Genomic DNA, 26976 nt, shown 5'->3' on the forward strand with positions numbered 1-26976 from the left:
TCTAAATTCATAGCACCGTGAAATATTTCCATTTAATAAGGCTGTTTTTACTGTATATCTAGAAAATGATACATTTTTCAAGTTCTTCACTTCTAGTCACTTAAATTCCAACCTGTTATCACTTAACTGTTTCAGCCAATACAGCTTACAGTTCTTTGTGTATACTGTACTGAAGCCATGTAAGAATGCATCCCGACATAATTGGTTTCTATTATTTCAGATATGACAGTGACACATCATTTCAATATCCATGTGTTTTATGACTGTAACAGTCTATTGCTGGTATATTACTGGATTCCACCTGAATATGACCAGTGTTACCAGTAACTATAAACGAAACTGCAGTTGATTATAATAATATTAGCATATTCAATTAAGATCTTCTTGACCTCAAATATTCATTGTCACGAGACATTCGACATTGATTCGGAAAATCAACATGACTTCTATCGAAATAAAACAACCACTCACGTAGTGGTATGCCAGTATCTTAAGAAATATATAAACAACAACGTTTCACATATTGACCTTTTAGTTGTTTATAAGTAAATAATACACCAGGTAGTAAGAACTACTGCATAAACAAGATTTCATAGTTACCATATTTGGTTTCCTTTTATTAGAATCACGCAGTGAGACTTACAATATTGTGCTGTTAATAGTGGTGGGCACGAAAACCGGTTTTTCGGTTTCCATTTTTAAGAAAACCGAAACCGGTTTTGAAAATTTTCAAAAAGGTTTTTTTTTACCGAAACCGATTATCGCTTTTCCCCAAATCCGGTTCGGTTTATTACCGAATCCGGTTTCGATTTTCTTCAAAACCGATTCAATTTTTATCGAAACCTGTTTGTTTTTCTAAAACTGATTCTGTTTCTGACCAGAATAGTGTTTCGTTGTTCACTTATTACTCAGCTATAACGAAGAAAACCGAAAACGGTTTCGGTGAAAAAAACGAACCGGCTTTGGAGAATATCGAAATATCGGATTTCAGTTTTCTAGAAACCGATTTCCGGTTTTTATAAAAACTGGTTTTGACCATCCCTAGTTGTTAGTAGTACTTCCATTACTCAGCACGATAACTCTTGATCGGATGAGAATTTTGTAATTGTGTGTTTTGCAATGAATTAGTCCCAGAAGCGACACTCCTATTAGCGACAGGAACTGTTATCTGTCCTATGAGCGACCGATTCATTTACATTAAGATGATGGAAGATGATATGATTCCATTTCGTAAAATATGTTTGCCTCTGGCGTTGTTAGCGCCCGAATAACCTCGGTATGAAATATGTAAGTTCCAGTGATACTGTTGGTCAAATATATTTTTCCTCTACTGTGAGTGCAAATAATACTTATTTTAATTTTGAGTTAGATTTGACATAAAACATATCAAATAACTTAACGAGACAACAGGGATATTTCCATGAAAAGTATATTCCTATGTAATTATTGAAAATGCAGTTGTAATATCCCCTTTCTTCAAAAGCTGTTTTCTGTACTTAATTTGATTCAAATCTAATTACTCACTAAGCCAAGTAATATATTTTATTTTGAAAAACTTAAATGTGTAACAGTTTCGCCGTGAATAAAATGAAAAAAAAAAATGTCAATGACAAAAGACAGCTTTTGAGATTCCTTACATCTGATTGGCTATTCTCAACCAATCCCACCAACTACAATGCAGTTCACTCTAAACAATCCAATAGGTAAACAAACTCTTTAAACTACCTTCCTCCCTATTGTAAGCTACTAAAACATAAACTAATTGCTTAATTTGCCTTCCTCCCTTGTTTTGACATACATAAAAGCTTGTCGTGTAGTAATCTGAAATAATTCCTTATTACTAGACGAACTGTTAAGTCCTCCGAGAGATTTGTAACTTGTGTAATAATTTCTTCGAATACACCGTGTTTTTAGATTTCTTTGATATCCTCAAATGGTGAACACCTTTTTTCCATATTCGCCCGATGGGAAGGCAGGAGTCGCCCCCCTGGCTCACAAAAATGTATACGTAATATAGCAAGCCACGTATATTAAATACCAGATATACCAGACGTGATACAGCAACCATGGAGATGCCCCTCCCTAGAAAATTTTCTTCGGGCGCCCCTATCTCTTTCTGATTTCTTTCTTATATGCCATAAACATATTCAGTCTAAACTTATGCTCCGTATCATTTTAACATGAAATTTTTAACTATATTAGAATCATAGACAAAGGCGGAACTACTCTAAATATTTAATTAGTTTTCCCCTTGATAGAGTCAATGTATTCATAGAAATTAACTCAAAAACATAATATTAGGAAAAACGTATAAAAAATTGTTAATGTAATGAGAACATTCTCCGTATTAAATTCAGGTAGAGCGAAATTTTTCATAGTACATTTTGTTAGGTTCTAAATCACATTAGCATAAAACAAGTTAAAGAAGAGAGAACCTTATCTTCTTCCGTTATCTTAGTATGAACGAATCGGTGACGCATAGGACAATTAACAGATCGAATCGGTCGCTCATAGGACAGTTAACAGTTCCTGTCGCTAATAGGACTGTCGCAAGTGGGAAGACACCTTTGCAATAGATAGCTAAGATTATTGAGTCCAGTTTGTTGGTGGAATTAATCCTTTAACATATTAACGGATAACGACGATTTAAACGGTGGTTCCATGTGCGTTGGTTTCCTCGGGGTTCTCCCGTTTCCTCCCACTTTCTTCATTCCACCATTTCATTCATCTCTCATCATCACCGTCTCCTTTAGCCTAGCCGGCATAAGCGTGGGACGTAAAACTCAAAGATTTCATTTCATTTCATTTTTAAACGGTGGCTATCCATATCCCATACATAAAAATGTCGCGTGATGCTCTCTACTATCTTTACCGAGTTTATTTAGGTAGTATGGTTGTTCGGCCTTCATACACAATTGGGCAAACAGATACGAAAGTTATAGTCAACACACGCTTTTTCAGTCAACACTCATGAAACTTTCTTCATTTGTAAAGTACAGAAATATTTGAATAATCAATGTTATTATTACATTAGCTGTAACGGAATTAATAATTCTGTTAAGAGTATATTGTACTATTTTGCCTGTAGACAAATGCAGTCGATCTTTAAGTGTTGTGTTTCGGAAGAACTGATAAGGCTTCCTGTTATGTAGATAACATAATGGATGGTATTGATTCTCTATGGTTGGTTGTCCCTGAAGCAATACAGGATGTAACAGTGGTTTTTATACAATTGTATAACTTACATCTTAATATTTTCTTGTTAATTTGATAACAAAATTATTTAGATGTTTAGAGATCAAGGGGATATAAGTAATAATTGAAGGGAAGGGAAGTTTTTAAGTTTGATGATCCTTGGATGTCTTCTGTATACCAAGAAAAATGATTATTGCAAATGATGGAAATGAAATAATTTGTGAAATGTAAGAAGAGAAAATCAACTTGAATTGCGATTGCTACTGGTAAATTGCAAGAACAAGACCTATACACTTTAAAATAGATTTCGAACTATTCAGACTTAGAAGACGTTTAACTACACCGAAAACACATGAATAATACAATGGAAGTAAGTCTGGAACCGGAAGTCTGATTCCACGTAGTACAGTTACTAACTATCGATTTTGGTGCGAGCGATCCAAGGTTCGATTTCCGATGGGTGCACTGTCAAAAATGTGTAACAGTTTTTCAGGCCAGTCACCCTGAGAGGTTTTTCCTGGGTTTTCCCCATTTACACCATTCAAATGTCAAAGTGATACCTAACGTATAGGCCCCAGCCTTTTCTCTCTCTTCCCCATTCCTTCTTCTGCGAATGGTGTACTCATTGAGGGATGTTATTCATACGTGACGGGCTTAAGGCATAGATGCCGGTAATGTTCAGAAAATATACATAATTAAAAAGTGGATCTGGAAGTATGTAATCTACTCTAATCTTTAGTTATCGACCCAAGGAAAGTTATCGGATATCGAAGTATGGAGTTTACTACAGAGCCATATGTTCGAAAAATATAAAACTATTTAGAATTTTGAAATCACGTCAAACGAAGACTCAACTATGGGGTTTAAGAACACGTAAGAAAATGTACTGTATGTAACTACGAGCCAAAAACGGGATGCTTGTTTTAAATGGATATTTTGCGGCCCGTTTGTATTTTTTGATGGGACACCGAACGACTTTCTGATAAAAAGAAAACAATCCCATTAAAAATTGAATACCTGGTTATCCTAGCCTATTATAATGATATTTTGGACAAAGAAATAAATCCTGGATTCAGGTCAAGGAAACTATCAACAACGGCGACGAGATTTCCCAATGTGCTGACTACACAGCCTCAGTTCTTAAATTCCCGTTTGGTTGGCTTAAGCATTTTGAAGCTTCCGGTTGGGAGCTTAGGGACGATGAAACGTGTAAATGCATCAATCTTAAGAACTAGACCTTTCCAGGAGCAAAGAGAAGGGGGCGGTCTTTCCAGGAACAAAGAGAACGGGTGGTGGTAAGAGGTTCAGTAGTAGAGTGCTTACTTTTGATGCTAGACAACATTGTTGTCCATATGTTTTATCGGGGTTCTCCAGTTACTTTCAACATTATCATTCCACCAATTTTATCATAATCGTTTACTTTTACTAATCATTCTTCTCCTTTAACGTAAAGGGCATATCTTTTTTGGTTGTATTCGAGTTTAGCGTCCCTTTCTACACCGATGCTATATAAAACGTGGATTTACAGCTTAACGTGGGATCCGAACCAATGAATTTCCACCGGGAATCGAACCGGGATCTCCCGCAGCTACAGCGCGTACGCTATAACCACAACCATAAGAGAGCTCCTAATGGCATAGACATGGGACATAAAACCAGGGCCGGATAACACACTTCACCGTACTATATCTCTGGAACTGCCTTCCCAAAAGAACACTTCAAAAATTACTTCCCCTTCTCAAGAAAGTAATCGTGTGGAATTAAAATATAACCGACAATGAAACCAGCATTCAGTCGTTGTTATAGAAAATATTTTTGAATTCACTTTTATAAGGCAGTGTTACTCGAAAAAAATTATAATCTCTGATGCAGAAACACCCAAGTAGGAAATTTCTAGTACATTAAATTAATTTGTTCTGTAATAAATAAGGCGAGGAAAGCCAAATATGCTGCCCTTAGGCTGAATGCCACCCGAAACTCCAGCCTAATGAGCGTAGGCGCTAATTCGGACGCTAATTAGAAATTTCATTTTTCTATCTTTCTGCCACTAATTCCGACATTGACAGTTGAAATATAGGTACCAAGTTAACGCTGTGCGCGAATGCAACTAGCCTATAAGGGGGGCATGACCTACCCAGCCAACTTCTCGTACCCATGGTGTCCATGTGGAGTCAGCACGTCGACTCTGGCGTTAATGCTGGTTTTCTAGAATAAAGTTCACTATTTCTTTCTTTCAAGTTGCTCAGAATTTTGTTCACACTGCTCTGTGCACGTCATAATGGATACTCCATATGATGAGTATAAAGGTCATGAATGTTACCTCTGATCAGCCCAGTTCTGTTTGACTTTGCTACAGGGGTGGCAGGTTTAAACCTTGGTTTAAACCAGCTTTAAAAAAATGGTTTCAATCAAAAAACGAAACGGCAGGTGTAAGTGTTCGTAAAATCATGAACACACATTTGTGGGTTATCACGTTTCACTCCTGTATATTATTCGGATTATATTCAGACCTAAATTCTCCATTCATTACTCAAAGAGACTATACTACAAAAGCAACTTTTTTATTTTATGAATGTTTCTTTGGTGATTTTTCTATTATTATTATTATTATTATTATTATTATTATTATTATTATTATTATTATTATTATTATTATTATTATTATGCAATTGCAATCAAAGAAAAATTCTACATATTGTTTCGTTTTAATAATGTTTACTATTGATAAAATACATCGGAAATGCCGTATTATTGTTTTTTTTTTGGGGGGGGGGGTCATACAAAACACACGAGAAGCATTTATTGAAATCAGAAGTATCTTTGGTATTCATTTATGTATAAATGGGTCAGAGCCAAAGTGGACTAAAATAATTCGTATCTTTATTCACTTTTCTTACTGAATGCAGATTAAGTCGTCGTATTTTTTTTTTTTTTTTTTAACTTGGACTAATAAAAGTCGTAGTGAACTAACTTGGACTAAATTAGTTTTTCTGTACTCGGCAGTATTTTGAAATTGTCCATATGTAATTCTGTATAATGATTTCACTTGTGCAACTGTTTATCTTTTTGTCCTGAAATGACTCTTGATAGTTATATTAACAAGTATGTAAAGATCAGTACAACGTTTTTTTTTATTTTTATTATTATTAGGAGTCCTTCGTAAGTAAGTCGGCAGACGTATCGTATTTGTGGCCAATTAGTCAGAGTTTCGAGTTCAAATGGAGCACAATTTCTCTAGGATGTAAGCTGCGTAGCGGTTTGGATTCCGCTTTAAGCTTATGTGACCGCTTCCAGCATAACCCGGTTATTGCATAATAACATCAAGGCGAAACAAACTTACTTCTGTCCATATGTGATATAAATACATAGAGCAAATTATTTAAACAAATTAAACAAAAAAAAAGTTTAAACCAAAAAACTTTTTTTTTTCAATAAAAACCATGGTTTTTGCGAACCCTGGTTTGCTAATCTCACGCGAATGGTATTCTAGGGCATGGGATATTTCTTATAATTTGAATTACCCTTTAACTCTGAAATGAGAATATTTTATCTGTCATAAATTTGACTTTAAAATAAACTATGGTATTATAAAGGTCTTCTTAAAACATTCTTCCATTGTTTTCTAACTATTTCGAAAAACTAAGAAAATTTACAGGCCGTTTTAATTCAGTGGTTTTAATGGCTCAATGATATATCCTACTGTGAAGTGTTCCTGATTGTACCCCAAGTCATGTGAGTTTATTGCCAAGATTATCGTATTCGAGAGTTTTCTCGAGATCTTTAGTTCCCTTCTACTCTCCTGTCTCCATCATTTATCTGCGTGTATTGTATTATATTTGTATGCATGTATGTGAAGAAATGGGACTAGTTGTAAGACTAAAAGGATTGGACGCTGTTCCTAAAGTTGAGAGTTTAAGTTTTCATGGTAATAGAGAAGTGGTTCGTTCGCGCTTAATGCTTACAGTGTTTCTCATTTCTTCATTTTACTGCAGGAAAATATATCCTTTTTTGTGCATTTTTCTAAACTTTTGTTAATGAGGCATCAAAACTGAAATTCCTATCCAAAATCTCTTTTATTATTATTATTATTATTATTATTATTATTATTATTATTATTATTATTATTATTATTATTATTATTATTATTATTAAAGAAAGTCACGTTTCCCAGTCTATGGTCCGCGGATCCCCAAGGGACTGCAAAAGATTGAACGAGAGTCTATGAGACTTTTCATTTTCATTGAACTTTATCTTCTTATCTTGCTTACATCCGTGATATTTGTAACTAACTTAAGAGGATAATGCACCTCGAACATTTACGTAGATTTCAACCAAATGAGAATAGAATAGCAAGAGGTTGAAGAAATAACAAAATTACCTAGCTGAAAGATGCATCTCACATCACAGTAGGTCATTATTGAATTGACAATATTAGGCCTAACTGGAATGATCTATTATTTCCCATACCATCATTTATAGCAGTATTAGATTTTCATAGATGACACATCGTCGCATGAGAACGAGAGGAACGTAACTCCAAAAATGCGGTTTTCGTGTTCTTCATGTGTGGACATAATTTTGATAGCCCTACTTGGTGTAAATGGAACGTAACGCCATCTGTTGTCCTTGTCGATCATCTGTTGTAATGTAGCTCAATTACCATCTTATTAAAAATACATCTTTCTAAGAAAATAATATGTTTGCCCTCTCGCCTGTAAACCGACGAAAATGGAGTTACGTTCCTCTGGTTCTCATGCGACATGTAGTGTTATATCATCGTAACTTATCATTTCATTTTTATGATGTAAAAAAACATTTTTAAAAATCACTCCTAATATAATTTAGGGCTGCGGAGTATTGACAGTTTTTACAAGATTCCGTGACAAGAAAGATTGGGGTCTTTATTGAGTATTTTTAATTGCATTGCAGAAGGCAAATAATCTCTTTCCTCTTATTGTAAAAAATGCTAAAAAGAATGTTCCTACTTGTTAATATGAAGTCAACAGGCGCCTAGTCATCTGCAACCAACCAAAGTTCCGTGGTTTTTCAGTTGTATAAGCAGCAGGCACTCAATAATTCTAAATATTTCGTTTTATGGATTATGCAGCAAAACAATAAGCTAGTGGAAATTATGCGAAAATATTTTATTGTCGTACGTTTTACCTATCTGTACAAATTTTCAGAGCTTAAGTTACTAGAAAAGTGAGTTAATTTAAGTTCCAAGAATTGACCCGCAATTCATAATTGTATAGGCTAGCTGTTTTTAACCTTCCATAATGGATCCAATATAATGTGATCGCTTTTTCAGATAAGAGAACTAATTAGGGTTCCCTTATCCGTGGACCTCTCCAGTTTCCACTGATCAGAGCGTTTTCTTTTTATCGGCATAGGTAGTTCAAGCGACTCCCTCTAGATGGCAGCTGTGCCTGGTAGTCGTATGATGTAATCAACTAAGAAGTGTCTGTGAAGGAATTAAAATGTATGTGTGTTACAAATACATTGCGCATACTATTTGCAGTGTCTTAAACTATTATTTTAATGAAAAAACAATATATAAATAAGTTTCGCTATGTTGTAAACGATTGTCTTGACGATAAAAAATATATAAATTTTCATTTATGCGTACGGTAATAAATATATAGAAATAATTACCATTTATACGTACGTACAGTAATGTGTCTCTCTGTGTAAAATATCTGGTATGGTCTGAATAAGTGCAATTCAGACTTTTCCCCGTCCCTACCAGGAGCATATTAAGGTTTCTGGTGTGCATAGGCACTCTTAACGTATATTCCCGCCCCCCCTAACACGCATCTACACTAGTATTCTGCACGGACTCGGGCCTACAAAGCGTAGACCACTTCCGGCTACACCCAGAATAGCTAAAAATTCCGGCCCGTGCAGACCTCTAAGCTACACACACCTTAAGTCGATAGCACCCCTGTTTATTTTTTAATCTGTTAGAGAATAGAGAGGAAGTGAATGCAATGTGTATACACAGGTGGTCGGTTTGCGCTTCAGCAAATGAAATCTGGGCGCTAATTACTAGGGATGGCCAGACGGATCCGGATCCTACAAGATCCGGATCTTGGATCCGGATCCGGATATCCGGTTCCTGGATCCGGATCCGAAATTTCGGATCTTGGATCCGGATCCGGAATTTCGGATCTTGGATCCGGATCCGGAATTTCGGATCTTGGACCCGGATCCGAAGTTTTGTATCTTGGATCCGGATCCGAAGTTTTGAATATTGGATCCGGATCCGGATATCAGGTTCCTGGATCCACACCCGAAATTTCGAAGTTCAGATTCATACTCCTGTTTTGAATATTTTAGGCCTTAGATTGAGACCCAGAACTAAAATATCCATATGTATAAAATTGACTAGGTGAATTTTATCTAACTCAGTGGGAAGACAATTCAATTTAAATGACAAAAGATTACATCAAAATCTCATTTTCACATTTTTCGGGTTAGACCATTGTTCCGCACACCCCATCATTTAGTCTTTAGTATATCTTTAAACGTACTACAAGTATGCCACTTTCATCTGAAGTCAGTAGTTGTATAGATCTGCCTTTTGTTATATATTAATCGAGTTAGGATTAAAATTCGATTGTTTGTGAGACCTATGATAATATTTTCAGAATGAGTTATAACGTTGAAAAACTGCATAGTAATGCTGCATATTTTCTTTGTGCCACATTGGAATTTAATGTAGTCTATCTTATACAATCGGCTCTTATGATTAATTCAATGATCTGAACTCCTGCAGCATTACGCTAAAATCATGGATGTCTTTGAATTTTCGTCATCATTTCTATTTTTTTTTATTACGAGCAAAATAAATATCATGAGCGGTATTTTACATAATACATATAGACGCAGATCAGTCAGTTGATTGCTTAAAGTTTATAGCAAAGCTATTACATTTCTAAGACACTGGCGGCCTTAGGACAAAATCCATGGCTTTCCCATAAAATCTTAAATATCTCTATATAAAAAGGGCAAAGTCCTGAGTGACTGAGTGAGTGAGTGACAGATCACCGTACAGACCAAATCGCTTAAGCTACAAACTTGAAATTTGGACAGTTTATAGGGTTTGTGACGTAGGATACCACTAAGGAAGGACTTTGGGAAATTCGACGAGGAAGGGGGGAAATGGGGTGGAAAATATTGATGATTCTTGACGTTAGATACTTCAAATTTGGTATTTGGGTTTCTCATTGAAAATAATTTGATACTTGTTAAAGTGCTTTTTGATATTTAAATTAGAAGGGGCAGGGAAGATGTAGAAAGTAAAAGAACGGGTGGTAATTGCAATTATTGCAATTAGTATAATAATATGCCTATATCTCGGAAACTTAAAGGGTTAGAAACATGGAATTTGGTATTTGGACTTCTCACTTAAAATAATTAGATACGTATTTCAACGTTTTTTTTTTATGTGGGGCCCAGAAGGGAAGAAAAGGGGCGAGAAAAAAATTAAGTGGGGATTACAATTATTGTATTAATATGTTATATCCTTTAAGGTTAGAGACTTGAAATTTGGTATTTGCACTTCTCATTGAAAATAATTTGACATGTGTTTCAGTGTTTTTTGACGTTTTAGTAAAAAGGAAAAGAAAAGAGATGGAAAGGAAAGAGGGTGGGGATTGTAATTATTATAATAACATGTCGATATCTGGGAACCTCTGAAGGTTAGGAGCATAGAATTTGGTATTTGGACTTTACATTTGAAATAATTAGGTATGTTCTTAAGCGTTTTTTTTATGTATGTCTTAGAGGGGAAGTAAAGGGGCGGGGAGAAAAGACTTTTATATCTCGGAATCCTGGAATGTTATAGAAATGAAACTTGTTATTTGAACAAAAATTCGTTATCTTGTGAAATGAAATGCTTGTGTTTTACATCCCACGTTTATGCCGGTTAGGCTAAAGGAGACGGTGATTATGAGAAATAAATGAAATGAAGAAAGTAGGAGGAAACGGGAAAACCCCGAGAAAACCCACGAGCACGGTGTTTGTCCACCACAAAGTCCACACGGTGCAAGCTGGGATCGAAACAGGGACCCCAAGCACCGAAGGTGAACGCTCTACCACTGAGCCACCGCGGCCCCTTAAAAATTCGTTATGTTTGCAGGCGTATGATGTGCGAGGTGTAACGGATGAACGATACACATATAATCTTTAAATAGCCCCCACTACCCACAGTCCTGCGAGAACGGACGTCACCCCACTTCCCCCTTTAGAATATAAGAATTTTAAAAGGAGAGAGAAAGGAGAATTCCACTCCCCCACGGCTGAGAATAATGACGACGTGAAGAGTGAGGTTCAATACTGGAAAAGGCTTATACTGTATGCTAAATGTCACTATTAAGATAATCAGGAATATGTCTATAGCTACTTGAAAATGGAAAAAGTTTTCTAACAAAATGGAAAATTTTTATTATAACAATCCGAAACGTGTTATATAAATAGTAATATAGAAAACATTCAACAATTTTAACAAGTAATAATATCATTAATCGAAATCGCCGTTAGCAAGTAACATTTTTCCCAAAAGGATTTTTTTTTCCAAGTAAAATTTTTCTGAAGTATTATTATAACCAATCGTAAATCCAAAATATAGAATTTAGAAACCTATATAACAATATAATCAAAAATGTATGGAACTCAAAGTTACTGCAAAGTGGCTTTCTTTGGAATGAAAATGTGGGAGGAAATGATTTCTTAAATATGGGTCAAAATGCATGAATTACGAGCAATAGCTCAACTGTAATTCTATAAAATCCTTTCTTTTTTCTTTCCTTTTTCAAAGCGGACCAAAGACATAAATCATTCATTTGAAGTCTCCACTAGCCTTAATATTTTCCGTAATTTCAATATATTAAAACTTCCTGACCAGCGACTTTACTTTAGTTTTAACAAGGAAAAACAAGAATCAACATGTTTTAACTCAAGGCATAATTCTGCCTACACAAAATCAGTAACATGAACTATTCAATTAACTATTTTTACTTTCTTACTTTTCCTTTCGCAATATTTTTAGAAATATGTGCTTCCAAAATATATTGAATAATAATAATGCTTCTAAATAATAACCATAGTCAGGAATTATTATAGATTTCAAAAGAAATTAACTAAACTATACGATTATACGGAAAGAATATTAATTTTTAACGACCCATTTTTTTCTTTTTTCCTTCAGAGGACCTATCACTCTTACCTCATTTTATACACTGCGAAGCGCTTCAGTCTTAAAGCCAGAACCTCGGCTGCAACGTGACGTCATCCCGATCGACGACTCGCGCTATCCAACCGAAGGTTAAGCAGTGCTTCCAACTCTAAGAGAAATAACCGACTTAACAGTAAACTGGAGTTTCATCTCACAAAATTTTCCTTTTACAAAATTTCATTTTATTATGAAACTTGGGTGGGTTACATAATATCCGAGGGTCGGTCAAAAAAAAATTCCTAACCATAACAAATCCCAAGTTGAATAATAAAATAATTTCAATACATTACCAAATCTTCCATAAATATTCAAATGCTAACGCCTTCTTTACAAACTTCTACAGTAAATTTTCCAATTCCTTACATAACATATACAAAGGATGATGATGAGGTATTTACAAAATAAAAAGGGTTGACCTCTCACTTTCTCGGACGAGGCATTCCTGCAGGAATAAAAAAAAATATATACAACACACAAAATTTGTTCGAACAAACATCCTAAAATATATAAATATATATATATAAGTACAATATTAATAATTTACTTAACCTCAAGTCTCATATCAAATCTTTTTTTTTTGTTACCTTATGGGTTAGGTTGATTAACTTGTCTTGGTGGAAAATATTTCTTACAAAAACGAACATGGCGTTTTATATGAACATATGGTCTTTCAATATTTTCTAGCCAAACTGTATTTGGTGTAGGTTTAAAAATAAGGCGGTATGGGCCTTCCCACTGAGGGGCGATTTTTGGATTGAAATGTTTCTCTGCTGAAATTTTCATGAACCTTTTAACCAATACTAAATCATCAATATTTAAATTAACAGGATTATGTTTTTGACTATATACCTTCGCACTATGTTTCCAAGCGCGTTCAATGTTATTATTTATATTGACTAATTTTTGTTCTTTATCCTGGTCATCGTCTAAAAGATCTAAATCCATTAACCATTTAACATCTAATGGATGGTAAAATTTCCGTCCCATATAAAGTTCACATGGACTGGTCCCAGTAGTTTCATTCATACTTATGTTAATAGTAAAAGCAATTTTAGATAGTAATTGGGCCCAATTCTGTTGAGACTTATCAACATAAATACGAATTAAATTTTTAATCGATCTCACCGTACGTTCGGCTCTGTTCGATTGTGAGTTATATGGGGAGAATTTTACACTCTGTATGCCATAGCTATACAAGAATTTCAAGAAGTAATCACTCACGAAATAAGAAGCGCCATCACTTAGGACTTTACCAGGAAAGCCGTATCGAAGAAATAATTCCTGTAACTTATTGCAGATGATTTTTGAGGTTAGTCGTCTTAAAGGTTCTAAAAAGACAAAACGACTATAGGCGTCAGTGACAATTAAAATATATTCAAATCCAGAACTACTAGGCAATTTCCCCGCAATATCAATAAACCAGGTATAATTTGGGTGCATTACCTTTTTTGTAAAATATTGACCCATAGGTTTTCGATTGGAATCTTTACAGGTTTGGCACAAATGACAAGATTGTATAAAATTCTTAATGTCAGAATATAAAGTAGGCCAGGTATACTTTTCAGCGACCTTAGCAATGGTTTTTCGATATCCCATATGCCCACCATGAATTATTGGACAATGAGAATACTCAATAATCGACTGAATTAAAGAATTAGGTATTACAATTCTAAATCCATTATTCCCTTTACCTTTGGTCTTTTTAAACAAGATCTTATTTCTTAATACATACGGAGGAACTTCTTCCTTATGCTCTAACCTATTGATAATCTCTCTTAATTCAGGATCCTTCCTCTGGTGATCTGTAAGAGGTACATTAAACACAGGATTTTGCCAAAAATTAATGAAAGACAAATTTACTGTTTTATTATGATCTTTTACGACTTCCATTGTATTATCGTCTTTTGTATAGAATTCTAGATGGTTTCCAACCCTTGAAAGGAAATCGGCTATACTATTTATTTTTGACCTTACATGGACTATACGAAATTTAAACCTCGAGATTTTCTCTAACATAGTTCCATATCTCCTTTGTCTTTTATGGTTATTAAGTAACCAAGTTAAACTCTTACTATCAGTATATACTACAAAGGGATTTGCCAAGTAATACTCAAATTTTTCCAAAGATAAAGAAAGAGCCTTAAGTTCTAATTCATATATATTTTTACTCCAATCAGATTGTGGAATTGCCCGACTAAACATTGATACAGGTCTAAGATTCCCTTCCGAATCGTATTGGCTGAGAACCCAGAAAAATGACGCAAAGAGCTATCACAATGTATTACGAAGTTGGAATTCATATCTGGGACTTTCAAAATGACCTGACTACAAAAGGCATCCTTTAATTTTTGTAGGGCTTCATCATGAACTTTAGTCCATTTAAAAGGCTTTTTTACAGATCTTAATTCTTGAAGGGGAGCAATTAACTCTGAATACCCATAAATAAATTTTGAATAGAATGAGAAAAATGAACATATTCTGTTCACTCCTTTTCTATTCTTTGGTTTTGGTATCTCCTGGATAGCTTTAATTCTCTCAGGGTCTATTGACATGTTGCCATTTTCAAAACGAAACCCTAAATATTTAATACTAGTTTGAAATAGACAGGACTTCTTTTCTGAAATAGTAATTCCCCAATTTCTTAGTCGAGATAATACCTCCTCTAATAGAGCTTTATGACTCTCAATATCTTTGCTAAATAAAATTATGTCATCAAAATATATCTCTAAATTCTTACCAATTAACCCTTCAAAGACTTTTGACATCAAATTACTTAAGACAAAAGGTGATAATACTAATCCCATTAGTACCGATTTATATCGATAAATTTTGTTTTTTGTCACAAAAGCAGTAATATTTCTACTCTCTTCAGCCAGAGGAATTTGATGAAAACAGGATTTACAATCAAGTTTTGAAAAGATATTATTGTCCGAAATACTAGATATTACATTCTCCATGTTAGGAGAAGGATAGCTGTTTACCATCACCTTTTTGTTCACTTCTCCGTATGAAATTACAAGCCGCCTGCTTCCATCTGAATTTGTTACTAGAAAGCAGGGCGATGTGTAGGGAGAATAATCTACTTCCTCTATAATATCGTCTTTTAAAAGCTGGGCAATAAAAGAATCTAATTCCTTTTGCTTATGCGTTGGAAGTTGATAAGGTTGCAATCGAATGGGAGTTTTATCGGCAAGTTCAATTTTGTAAGTGAAATTTTTTTACTCTACCAATTTTGTTTCCAATAACATCAGAATATGAAGTTAACAAGTTATTAACATATTCCTGTAAATTAGAATCACATATTAATAATTGATCAGGAACCGTATAATTACCTTGAGATTCCTCCGGTTTAGTCTCCGGTGGATGCAATATGGACTGATCAAAAACGAATTCCACTCCAGGATCAAACGTGGTGTTAACTCCGTTGTCTCTGGTTACTGATGTCGATGGAGTCAAACTCTGATTGAAATTACCAAAAGATCTAGGCTGAGGTGTAGCTTTCGGACAACCAAGGTCGCCTGGCGGCTGCTTTCCACTCACCCCATTCCTAGAAGTATATGCAGAAGCGAGAGAAGTCTGGGCACACAAAAGTTCATCAGCTCGGATCATAGGAACCACTAACTTCCGAGCTTTTATATTATATAAATTACCAGCAATGTCTATTACGGAATTGTATTTTGTATGAAAGTCATTTCCAAGCAGAAGATCAAACTCATTAGAGTCCACGATAAAGAAAATTTCACTAAATTGGTGTCTTCCAATTTTAAAATATAGTCTTACTCTCATATCCACTGTAACTTGTACATTTCCTAAGCCAATCGTCTGAACGTTCACCTTTTCTGCTCTTATTTTACATTTTTTTCTAAGTTCATCATAAAGATGTCGAGCCAAATAAGAGTTCGTACTCCCAGTATCAATTAAGCACTTAAAACGCATACCCGTAATGTAAACAGGAATCGCTAATAAATTTTCCAATTTACTACCATTTTGATTTACATCTGAATTATTTTGAGTTAAGTACTGAGATTCTAAATTAGGGTTATGAGAAAATTCCGCCTTATCAAGATTTTTATAGTTAGATGGTAAAGAATACATAGCTGGAGAAACTAAAGTTTTATGTAAATTTCTTGGTTCACGAGATTGCAACACTACTTGCTGTTTTGTATTCTTCGCTCCGATAAAGGAAGATGATTTACGGGGTGGTACCAAGTCCCGTACGCTACTACCTTGATTACGTAATCGATAATAATCTTTCCTATATCTATGCAAGGCGTCATAGTGTTCTGCAGCTAAATACAATTGATTTAAATCGATAGGCATACCTCTTTCAGCTAGAAATTGATGGGCAGAAGGCGTTACCATATTAGTAATTAAACTACAAATGGTGGCTTCATCAAAGGACATATCAAGTACGTGAATAATCGATAATTTATTATCTACGAACTCATATAATGAATGATCCTCCCGCATGGGAACGTAGAAAAATAATCGCATGAATTGTGTTCTACCAATAGTGGAAATAAATCGCACCACTAAATGTCTACAAACTGTTTGCCAAGGGGAAGCGTCCCCAATGAACGATTGTATAACTTCTTGCATTTCTCCTTTTGTACGAGAAAGACAAGCTACCAACACAAGATCTAAAGGCAAACCCTTACCTCTGACAATACTATCAAGTTTTAATAAAAACTGAAATGTAGACTCAGTATTGGTACCATCTATTATAGGTAGACTATTAATATCATGCAACAAAGATTTATAGATTCCTTCCGAAGCAAATTTCTCAAAATTTAAATTTAATGAAGTTGCCATATTAAATGGTTGAACTCTATACTTATTTTGAAAGCTCTGACTCCCTCCTGCTCTTAAATTAGGCGAGGAATTCGCAAACCGTGTACTGTGTCCCACATTACTTTGTGGATCCACGTTATAATTTTGATCATGAAATGGTCTACTTTGACCACCTAGTAAAGGTTCGTGATGATTCACTTGAATATGGGCTGAAGGCCTTAAATGTTCAAACATAGGATTACTAAATTCATAAGAATATCCAAGAAATTCATCCCCACTAGAACTTGAAGAATCCGAAAATCTAGACGTTACATGCGTCTCCTTTGACTGTGCCATCCTTACAAGAACACCACAAAATATTAAGCTCAAAGAAACCAAAAGGATAATTACTATTAATTTTACAACCTTATCAATAATTATCTGCTTATTACACAATGACCTACTAAACCATAAATTTTGTATCCGACCCCGGCAACACTGTATTAAGTATTTTACGTTAATATTCATATACAACATTTATATTACTCAACAAGAAAAGCATAGTATAATGAAAATATGTTATTTAATTTAGAGGTTAATTTCACCAAAGAAATACACATAAATTTTAGAATATAAAGGGGAACACTTTTGCTGGACCTCCCCGAACCGGACCTCGAAGCCAGCATAAATTTGCCTTTCCAGGGCAGTGTATAAAATTTATTTTTATTTAAAAATTATATATGTAACGGATGAACGATACACATATAATCTTTAAATAGCCCCCACTACCCACAGTCCTGCGAGAACGGACGTCACCCCACTTCCCCCTTTAGAATATAAGAATTTTAAAAGGAGAGAGAAAGGAGAATTCCACTCCCCCACGGCTGAGAATAATGACGACGTGAAGAGTGAGGTTCAATACTGGAAAAGGCTTATACTGTATGCTAAATGTCACTATTAAGATAATCAGGAATATGTCTATAGCTACTTGAAAATGGAAAAAGTTTTCTAACAAAATGGAAAATTTTTATTATAACAATCCGAAACGTGTTATATAAATAGTAATATAGAAAACATTCAACAATTTTAACAAGTAATAATATCATTAATCGAAATCGCCGTTAGCAAGTAACATTTTTCCCAAAAGGATTTTTTTTTTCCAAGTAACAAAATTTTTCTGAAGTATTATTATAACCAATCGTAAATCCAAAATATAGAATTTAGAAACCTATATAACAATATAATCAAAAATGTATGGAACTCAAAGTTACTGCAAAGTGGCTTTCTTTGGAATGAAAATGTGGGAGGAAATGATTTCTTAAATATGGGTCAAAATGCATGAATTACGAGCAATAGCTCAACTGTAATTCTATAAAATCCTTTCTTTTTTCTTTCCTTTTTCAAAGCGGACCAAAGACATAAATCATTCATTTGAAGTCTCCACTAGCCTTAATATTTTCCGTAATTTCAATATATTAAAACTTCCTGACCAGCGACTTTACTTTAGTTTTAACAAGGAAAAACAAGAATCAACATGTTTTAACTCAAGGCATAATTCTGCCTACACAAAATCAGTAACATGAACTATTCAATTAACTATTTTTACTTTCTTACTTTTCCTTTCGCAATATTTTTAGAAATATGTGCTTCCAAAATATATTGAATAATAATAATGCTTCTAAATAATAACCATAGTCAGGAATTATTATAGATTTCAAAAGAAATTAACTAAACTATACGATTATACGGAAAGAATATTAATTTTTAACGACCCATTTTTTTCTTTTTTCCTTCAGAGGACCTATCACTCTTACCTCATTTTATACACTGCGAAGCGCTTCAGTCTTAAAGCCAGAACCTCGGCTGCAACGTGACGTCATCCCGATCGACGACTCGCGCTATCCAACCGAAGGTTAAGCAGTGCTTCCAACTCTAAGAGAAATAACCGACTTAACAGTAAACTGGAGTTTCATCTCACAAAATTTTCCTTTTACAAAATTTCATTTTATTATGAAACTTGGGTGGGTTACAGAGGCCGTAGACCGAGCAAATGTGTGGGCTGGGGGGAAAGCCCCCATGTACTCGCACTGAAATTCGGTATGTCTCGGGATACCGGAATGTTATTACATACAATTTGATATTTGAACTGAGATTCGGTATGGTTATAGGTTTACGAGGTACGAGGTCATAGGCCGATCAAATGAGATATCAGAGGGTCTAAGGGCAAATCCCCAGACATTTCTTTTTAAATTGATTATGATTAGAGGCTTTTGTGGTGCGAGGCTCTAGTAACGGGGGTCTAGTGGCGAAGCCCCCAACTAGCCGAGGTCTATTAAGTATATAAATGTATTTGCGTAATGACTGGAAATTGCATGTATGCCTGTGGTCAAAATTGCATAAGTAGCCACGAGAAATGACAATCCTTTAAGATAAAAATTTTAAAAAGCTACCAAAATGTACTCTTGAATGAGTTGTATAAAATTATGTTTGCGCAGGGGCGAATCCAGAACGGACTCTTGGAGGGGGCGGATGGATTCTTAGGGGGCGGTTGGGGATGCTAGCAGTGAAAAATTACTTAGATGATCTGAAATTGCCACAAATTACTACTAAAGTACACTGTTAATGGTGGCGCTGGGTAGGGGCAAACGACTTTTCGCCCTCCCCCTGCATCCGCCTATGTGTTTACATGGATGATATAGCTCCTTATACAACCTATGCAGAGTTAATAGTAGTGGATTACTAATTACAAAGATACGTGTTACTGCTCGAGGCTCCATATGGTATTTTGTATACACATACAGTACATTAATACATTGATTTTGATACATTGCCATTTAGAACTTCATCTCTACTACATTTCTTAATTCTAACTGGAGTGGTACGGTCACAGAGAAACGTATTTTTAAAGAAAGAAAAAAATGCTCATCAAGAGCAAGAAAAGGAAGTTGCTCCTTAATGTGATTTGATCTATATTTTATGGGCTGTTCTATTAGCAATGGCCTAGCCCATCACGACCAGGAAATGGCCTCATTCAGTGACCACAATAACTCAGAAAGAATTAGAAAAGTAAGCAGCCAGAGTCTAATGAAGAAGCTTGGGCTTGAGACTAAGGTTTCATCCCAGCATTTGACTAGTGTTACAGAAAACAAAGGACAAATTTCCACCAGGACGACAGCTTTAAAAAAGATCTACTACCTTTTCGGTCAAGTATTTCCACTAGAATCTAATCTGACAATGAGATTGCTCTCACCTAACTCGACAGTTTTACTCAATCAAATTTGGATTAATTGTGACATATTAAGGCACGAAAACCAAATATCAACAGAATGAAGGGAACGCAAGGCTGTCACACGATCAGATACCAAAAGTGTCTTAAAATCTTATTTTAAGCATAGGAATGAAAATCACTTTGTCAATAATTTCGAAAATTTTGCTGATTCGGAACACCCGAATTTTCTGACACGGAGTTTCGAATCCGGATCCAAGATCCGAAATTTCGAATCCGGATCCAAGATCCGAAATTTCGAATCCGGATCCAAGATCCGAAATTTCGAATCCGGATCCAAGATCCGAAATTTCGAATCCGGATCCAAGATCCGAAATTTCGGATCCGGATCCAAGATCCGGTTTTTCGGATCCGGATCCAAGATCCGGTTTTTCGGATCCGGAACCAAGATCCGGTTTTTCGGATCCGGATCCAAGATCCGTTTTTTCGGATCCGGATCCAAGATCCGAAATCTCGGATCCGGATCCAAGATCCGAAATCTCGGATCCGGATCCAGTGTCCGGATATCCGGATACCGGATATCCGGATCCAAAAATATCCGGATCTGGCCATCCCTACTAATTACCGTCAAAACTGCAGTTTTATTTTATTTTTTTTTAAATCTATTAGATTAATGCTTCATTCTAAAATTATAAAATAAGCCTATCAAAATATTCTTGTAAACCGAGACCGATGTTCTCGATGACTAATTTTTCTGTGTCTATTTTTTCTTGAGCATCCCTTGGCATGTGCCTACTGTGCCTGTGTGTTAATTTGCCATTTGGATGCTTTTGAAAATCGAGAAAGGGTGTTGCGAAAGCCAAGGGACTGCCAGCTTCACTGTTAAAGCAAGACGACTTCTTACGAAAGGTATTCTGAGAAGTGCGTGTGAATTTACGGTGTAGATAGTGCCGCAATCTAACAACACGCATAAATCAGTATAACTGAGTATATACTCTTAATGAACGCCATAATCCAAATTTTTTTATATATATATATATATATATATATATATATATATAACTTCTTACAAAACAATGTATATAAAACTGTAAAAAAATACCCACCAAAAGGGAATCTATGTATTCTTTTTGTACCCTGTTGACATCCCGAATTTGGTGTCATTTTGGGTAAACGTGTAATTTTAGTTTTGTGGCAGACTATACCTATAATATACAGTATACTATATGAAAATCATTTGGTTAAAGGAAAGCATAGATTCGGTGAAATGAGACTACATATAAGTTGGATTATGGCGTTCATTAAAAGAGCAAATTGAAATAGTTATCTTGATTCTTTCGGATATGTAACGATATTTACTTTCTCTACGAGACATGCGAGAAAGTTGAGAAGTTTCCTTTGTGACGTTTTCCAATATAAAACTATGTTATAGTTTAAATCAAGGTTCTTTATATTTCATTTCAGTGTATCCTATTTAAGTATCATAAGGAGGTGGTGTTACGACTTTACGGCCGGTCAGTGTTTAAATTGAGTAAAATGAAGGTTGAAAATTGCGTGTTTTCATTGAGATCCAGTGTATTTTGCCATCTATGGATCAAGATTGGAGTCATCTGAAATTACTCTTTGAAGTTCGCAACTCTGCTTCCGAAAAGACGTACTTTTGTTCACTGTTAATCCAGTCGTAATGTGTATGTTGTAACACTGCTTCGGTAAGACGTGCTTTATCTGGTCACCCTGTATACGTAATAATTTAGGAGGGCAAGAACACTGCCGACGTAAGATTTTTCACGTTTTGTACTAGTATATTAGTAGACAATCGATTAAAGTGTATGTATTCCTCCAACTCTTGGGGGAGGGCAATTGCCCCCTTCTGCCTCCCCTAAATGACGACCCTGATGTAGTGTCATTTGAAAATAACGTTCATACCAAATTGACAACATTGCGTTACTTACAACGCTATGTGTATCACCTTAGAACATAAAAAGAAACAACAATATATAGGCCTAGTACAAATTAACAGTGTATTTTGTTACTTATACAGTACTTAAATAAGAAACCATTTCTTTCGGTAAAATAAAAACGTCGGTTACAAGCAGTATGTGCATAAAGAATATGTTATCGTTAGTAAAAGACAAACAATAATATGGTAAAGTGTATTTTTCTTCATAGAGAATACGTAAGTAAACAACAATTCTTCCAACAAAATAAAAACTGCTAATTATTATTATTATTGGCAACAAATGTCAAACATTTTAGTGCTACAAAAGTTTCTTTTTTTTTCCTTGGATTTTCTCGAAAACTACAGATGAGAATTTACTCTTAAGTACATGTATGTTATCTTGTTCAGCTGAATGTGATGTATGGACTGATAGATCTCGTATATTTTGGACAATATTTTTAGTAAACCGAAATTAAAATTTAAGGGTTGGTGACAACTTTAGGCTATATCTCAGTAACAATACTGTGTATTGTTGTCCGGCTAATATAATAATGAATATATATATATATATATATATATATATATATATATATATATATATATATATATATATATATATAATATACCGGGTATTTTAAAAATGGCACCCACTGACATCAGAGTACTGTTCTATAGGTCAAAATAAAGCGAAAATGCGTTAATAATGTTAGGCCCTCCGGGGCCTCCTTCAGCTACTATGAGGAAAAATAGAAATCACTATGTGGCAACGTCGTAAATTAACTTGTAATCATTAGCATTTTCTACAAGTCATATCAAGAAGTTACATCGATTCTTACGCTAATAAGTGGTGTTAATGTCAACATTTATCGACTTTACTTTTCATCTGGAAAGAATGAATGTAGCTATTTGATGGATTGGTAGATTTAATCTATAGTTCTTTATATGCGATATTGCCACATAGTGCAGTTACAAAAAAAAAAAAACAATTGGTTTTCTCTGTTTTCTCGAAAACTGCGCATGAGGTTTTACAGTCTCCTGTATCATTTTCTTCCGCTCAATAAGATCTATCAATTGGTAATTCCTCATCTTCGACTTTTTTTTCGCCATTAAATGCTAATAATGTTTCAGAATTTATTACTGTTAGTCATACCATTACAACTTAATATGTTAACTCTTTCAAAAGTACTATCTAAATCTGTTTTCAGATCATTTAAAATGCATTTTACAATGGGAAGCATTCCTTATCAATTCCAGCTTTTTTTTTTCAAAATAATAAAGTTTTGATCCCTAATCTATGGAACCTAATGGAACATATTCCCCAAGAATCGAGAGAATAATGATACAATTAATAAACTGTTGTAGAAAATTAGATTCATTGGAGATTCAGTTCAAAATCTTTGTCGTCGCGAATTCTGTCGAAGAATTTGAAGCTTAAAATTTATAAAATGATAATCTTGCCTGTTGTCCTGTATAATTGCTAAACATGGCCGCGTACTGTGAGGGAAGAACATAGACTGAAAGTATTTGAGAACACGATGCTAAGACGAATATTCGGACCCAAGAGGGACGAGAATAAGAAATGGCCAAAACTTCATAACGAGGAATTGCACAACTTATACCGCTCACCGAGCATTGTTAGTGTCATCAAGTCTAGGAAGCTCAGGTGGGCAGGCCATGAAGCCAGAATGGAAGAAAGTAGGAACACTTTGTTTTAACTGCAAATCCAATCGGAAAACGCCTATTAGGATGACCTAGGCGCAGACGGGAGGACAACACTAAGATGGATCGCCCAGAAATAGGAATACAAAGCATAAACTGGATCCAGTTGTCTAGGGATAGAAGTCAATGGAGAGCTTTTGTGAATGCGGCGTTGTACCTTCGGGTTTCATAGGTCATAGAGTGAGTGAGTGAATGAGTTAGTTAATAAACATTCGGATTACCAGGTGGCTTAGTAGGCTCTGGAAACATTCGGATTATCAGGTGGCTTAGTAGGCTCTGGTTGTAAGTTCGATCTCAGAATATGAGTTTATAATATTCTTAAATTTTACTCGTTGCACCATATGTCATGTTGGTTCAATTGATTTATTTTTCGTGTTCGTGAGTATCACATACAAAGCATAACTATTGAACATTCATTTGCATTGTTAAAAAAGAGTAGTAATGAAAGTACCTCGGACGAGGATTGAATATAACTTAATTTTTTAGTTATCCTAATTTTGTCTTTTGACACCAGATGTGATTAGTGTTGCTCATGAGACTAGATTTAGGGCTGCCTCGTCTCGGAAAGGTGTTGTAAAAGTGATGTCTCGTCGCGTCTCGTTTCTTATCACGAAAATTCTCTCCATCATGGGCAACAATACGTATGATACAGCTATAACTTCTAGGTTATAAGATACTGTGCGAAATAGTAATTACCCATGTACTTAGAAATACTACGATAAAAAATCGTCTCTCATTAAAAATCGGAAGACATAAAAATGTCTAATAATTGGGAATGACTGTAAATATCAACAGTTACACTAAGCACTTTTTTTTTTGCTATTTTTACTTGAAGATACTTAACAATTCCGAGTGTAAGATGTGACATTTCGCGTTGTTAGTATGACACTATTCGCAGGGTTATCTCAGAGCGTGTGTGTAATCCGTAATGGTCATTCAGCTAATTGGAGTTAGAAAAGGATCTTAAACTAGTTTAATCTTCTCTGTAATCTTGCTTAATCTGTTGTACTTTTAAGTAGTGGTTAGAGTTATTGAGGACAGGCTATATAGATTAACTTCGTAGTTGGTTTCCACGAAGTGCCTTCATTAGCATGTTTGCGTAAAACAACACTGCGATGAAGCGATTGAATTCTTGGCGTTAACTCGACTTTTTTTAGCAATGAAAAATCTAAATTGCCTTTTTTTCTTCTCAATACATGAAACTGCACGTAGACCCGGAACAGTCTTCTTCTATTTTTAAAAATTATTTTTTATAAATGTTAACAACCTGCGAAAAGAATATCGGGTATATGTTTACTTCGTCACGTAGACCAAATTCCAAGAAATGCAATGTATAGTATTTGCAAATTAAAATTTCATTGAACGAAGCTGTTTCTCAAGTTGAATCAGTGTAACCGGTTTCAAAGTTGATTTGCCTAGGAGAATACTCTTTGATAGTGAGATAGTGCCGCTTGTGGATCTGGCGTAAGCAATTAACTGTAATTTCTCAAGAACGTGATCCACACGTGCGATGCACAAGTGATTTTTATTGTATGTCCCTGAAATATTTGCAATAAGAGAATTAATTGTTTTACGTTTGTAATGTGTTATGCACAGTTGTATAATTTCAAGGCTTTTCTTTTCCGTGTAGGATTTTAAAAAAAATAAATAAATAAAGGCTTGACAATAGCTTCTGTTTTATTTTTGCTCCAAGACTGGAGTATGTGTTTTTCGTACTAAAGACTATTGTATCCGACGTCGGCAAGCTAAAAGAATGATTTTGTTATATACTTCGTTTTCACATATTTTTTATAGGCCTATACCTCTTACGTTCCTTCAGGATATCTGTCTTGGATAGTAATCTCTGTGTGGATAGTAATCAATATATTGCTATCACCTTTATATTGTTAACATTCAAGTTATTTCTTTCGTCTGTTTACTGAACACTTAACGTTGAAAATATTCTTTGAATTGCTGATTATGTGCAGGTATGACGAAGAAATGTTTAAAAATGCAACTGTTATCAGGAGAACAGCTGTTCATGTATTGGAACCACATATCTGCAACCTCAGTTCTGTAGGCACAATTTTAATCCAACACAAACAGAAAGAATATTTTGTTAAGGACGAAATATTGTTCTTAGTCTACTAAAACATATTTACAGCGTCGTCGATTTGACCACTCACATTTTATTACCGATTGTAAATGTTTGGTTGGGTGATTATTAACTAGTTCTGTTAATATTATTCCAATAATTATTCAGTTTTTTTCCTTCAGTTATTCGAATGTACGAATATATGTTTTCAATACGATTATTCGAACATTTATTCGTTTTTCGAATAATTATTCGATATTCGAATAACGAATATTTGAAAAATCTAAAAGTCGAATAATAAATTATTCGAGCTATAACAGCACTATTACCGATGATCTGCAGTATAATTAAAATAAGGAAAGTAATAAGAGTAATATAATAACAGGTATACCACTAACATACAAAAGCTACTAAGAGTATAGAAATAGTATAAACCGGGGATGGAAATAATCACTCGCCCCAGGGCGAGGGGTTAATCAATGGGGGCGAATTTATATCACTATTATTTATTTCAAAGGTAAGTAAATGGTTTCTATTGTGGGATATGGACTAGTAGCTGTTTTCTTGGGCTAGTATTTTTTTTTTTTTCATCCCTGGTAAAAACAGTACTGTAAACAGTATGATATAGCAGTTGTAACCGAAGTTGGTTGCAGTTTGACCACTAACTATACTCATATAGATGCAACATAGGTAACAACCACAGGGATACTGCAGAACTGAAGAAATGACTATATCAAGTAGAAAATTGCAATTTAATTTAAATGTTCAATAATGAGTTGGCATTGACATTACAATTAACAATGTCTGGAAGGGAGGAC

General features: G+C 34.7%; 2 protein-coding genes across 2 annotated transcripts in view; one reads left to right on the forward strand and one right to left on the reverse strand.

The window, feature by feature from the left end:
• Positions 1-26976, forward strand: part of LOC145664358 (protein similar-like) — a 422904-nt gene that overhangs the window by 93966 nt on the left and 301962 nt on the right. The gene's annotated exons all lie outside the window — the stretch shown is intronic.
• On the reverse strand, positions 8336-19225 carry LOC145664357 (uncharacterized). The gene is made up of 2 exons (XM_081730987.1): positions 15763-19225; positions 8336-12872 (listed from the first exon to the last, which is right to left on the reverse strand). The coding sequence occupies exons 1-2, from the start codon at positions 17735-17737 to the stop codon at positions 12850-12852; spliced, it is 1998 nt and encodes a 665-aa protein (XP_081587113.1). The 5' UTR covers positions 17738-19225; the 3' UTR covers positions 8336-12849.

The sequence above is a fragment of the Thermobia domestica genome, chromosome 11 (genome assembly GCF_964235325.1).
Source record: "Thermobia domestica chromosome 11, izTheDome1.hap1.1, whole genome shotgun sequence".
NCBI lineage: Eukaryota > Metazoa > Arthropoda > Insecta > Zygentoma > Lepismatidae > Thermobia > Thermobia domestica.

Coding starts and splice junctions, on each gene's coding strand:
- LOC145664357 (XM_081730987.1), bottom strand. CDS start 17,737: ATGTTGTATATGAATATTAACGTAAAATACTTAATACAGTGTTGCCGG. Junction 12,873..15,762: donor TAAACCGGAGGAATCTCAAG/GTAATTATACGG, acceptor TTATTCCTGCAG/GAATGCCTCGTCCGAGAAAG.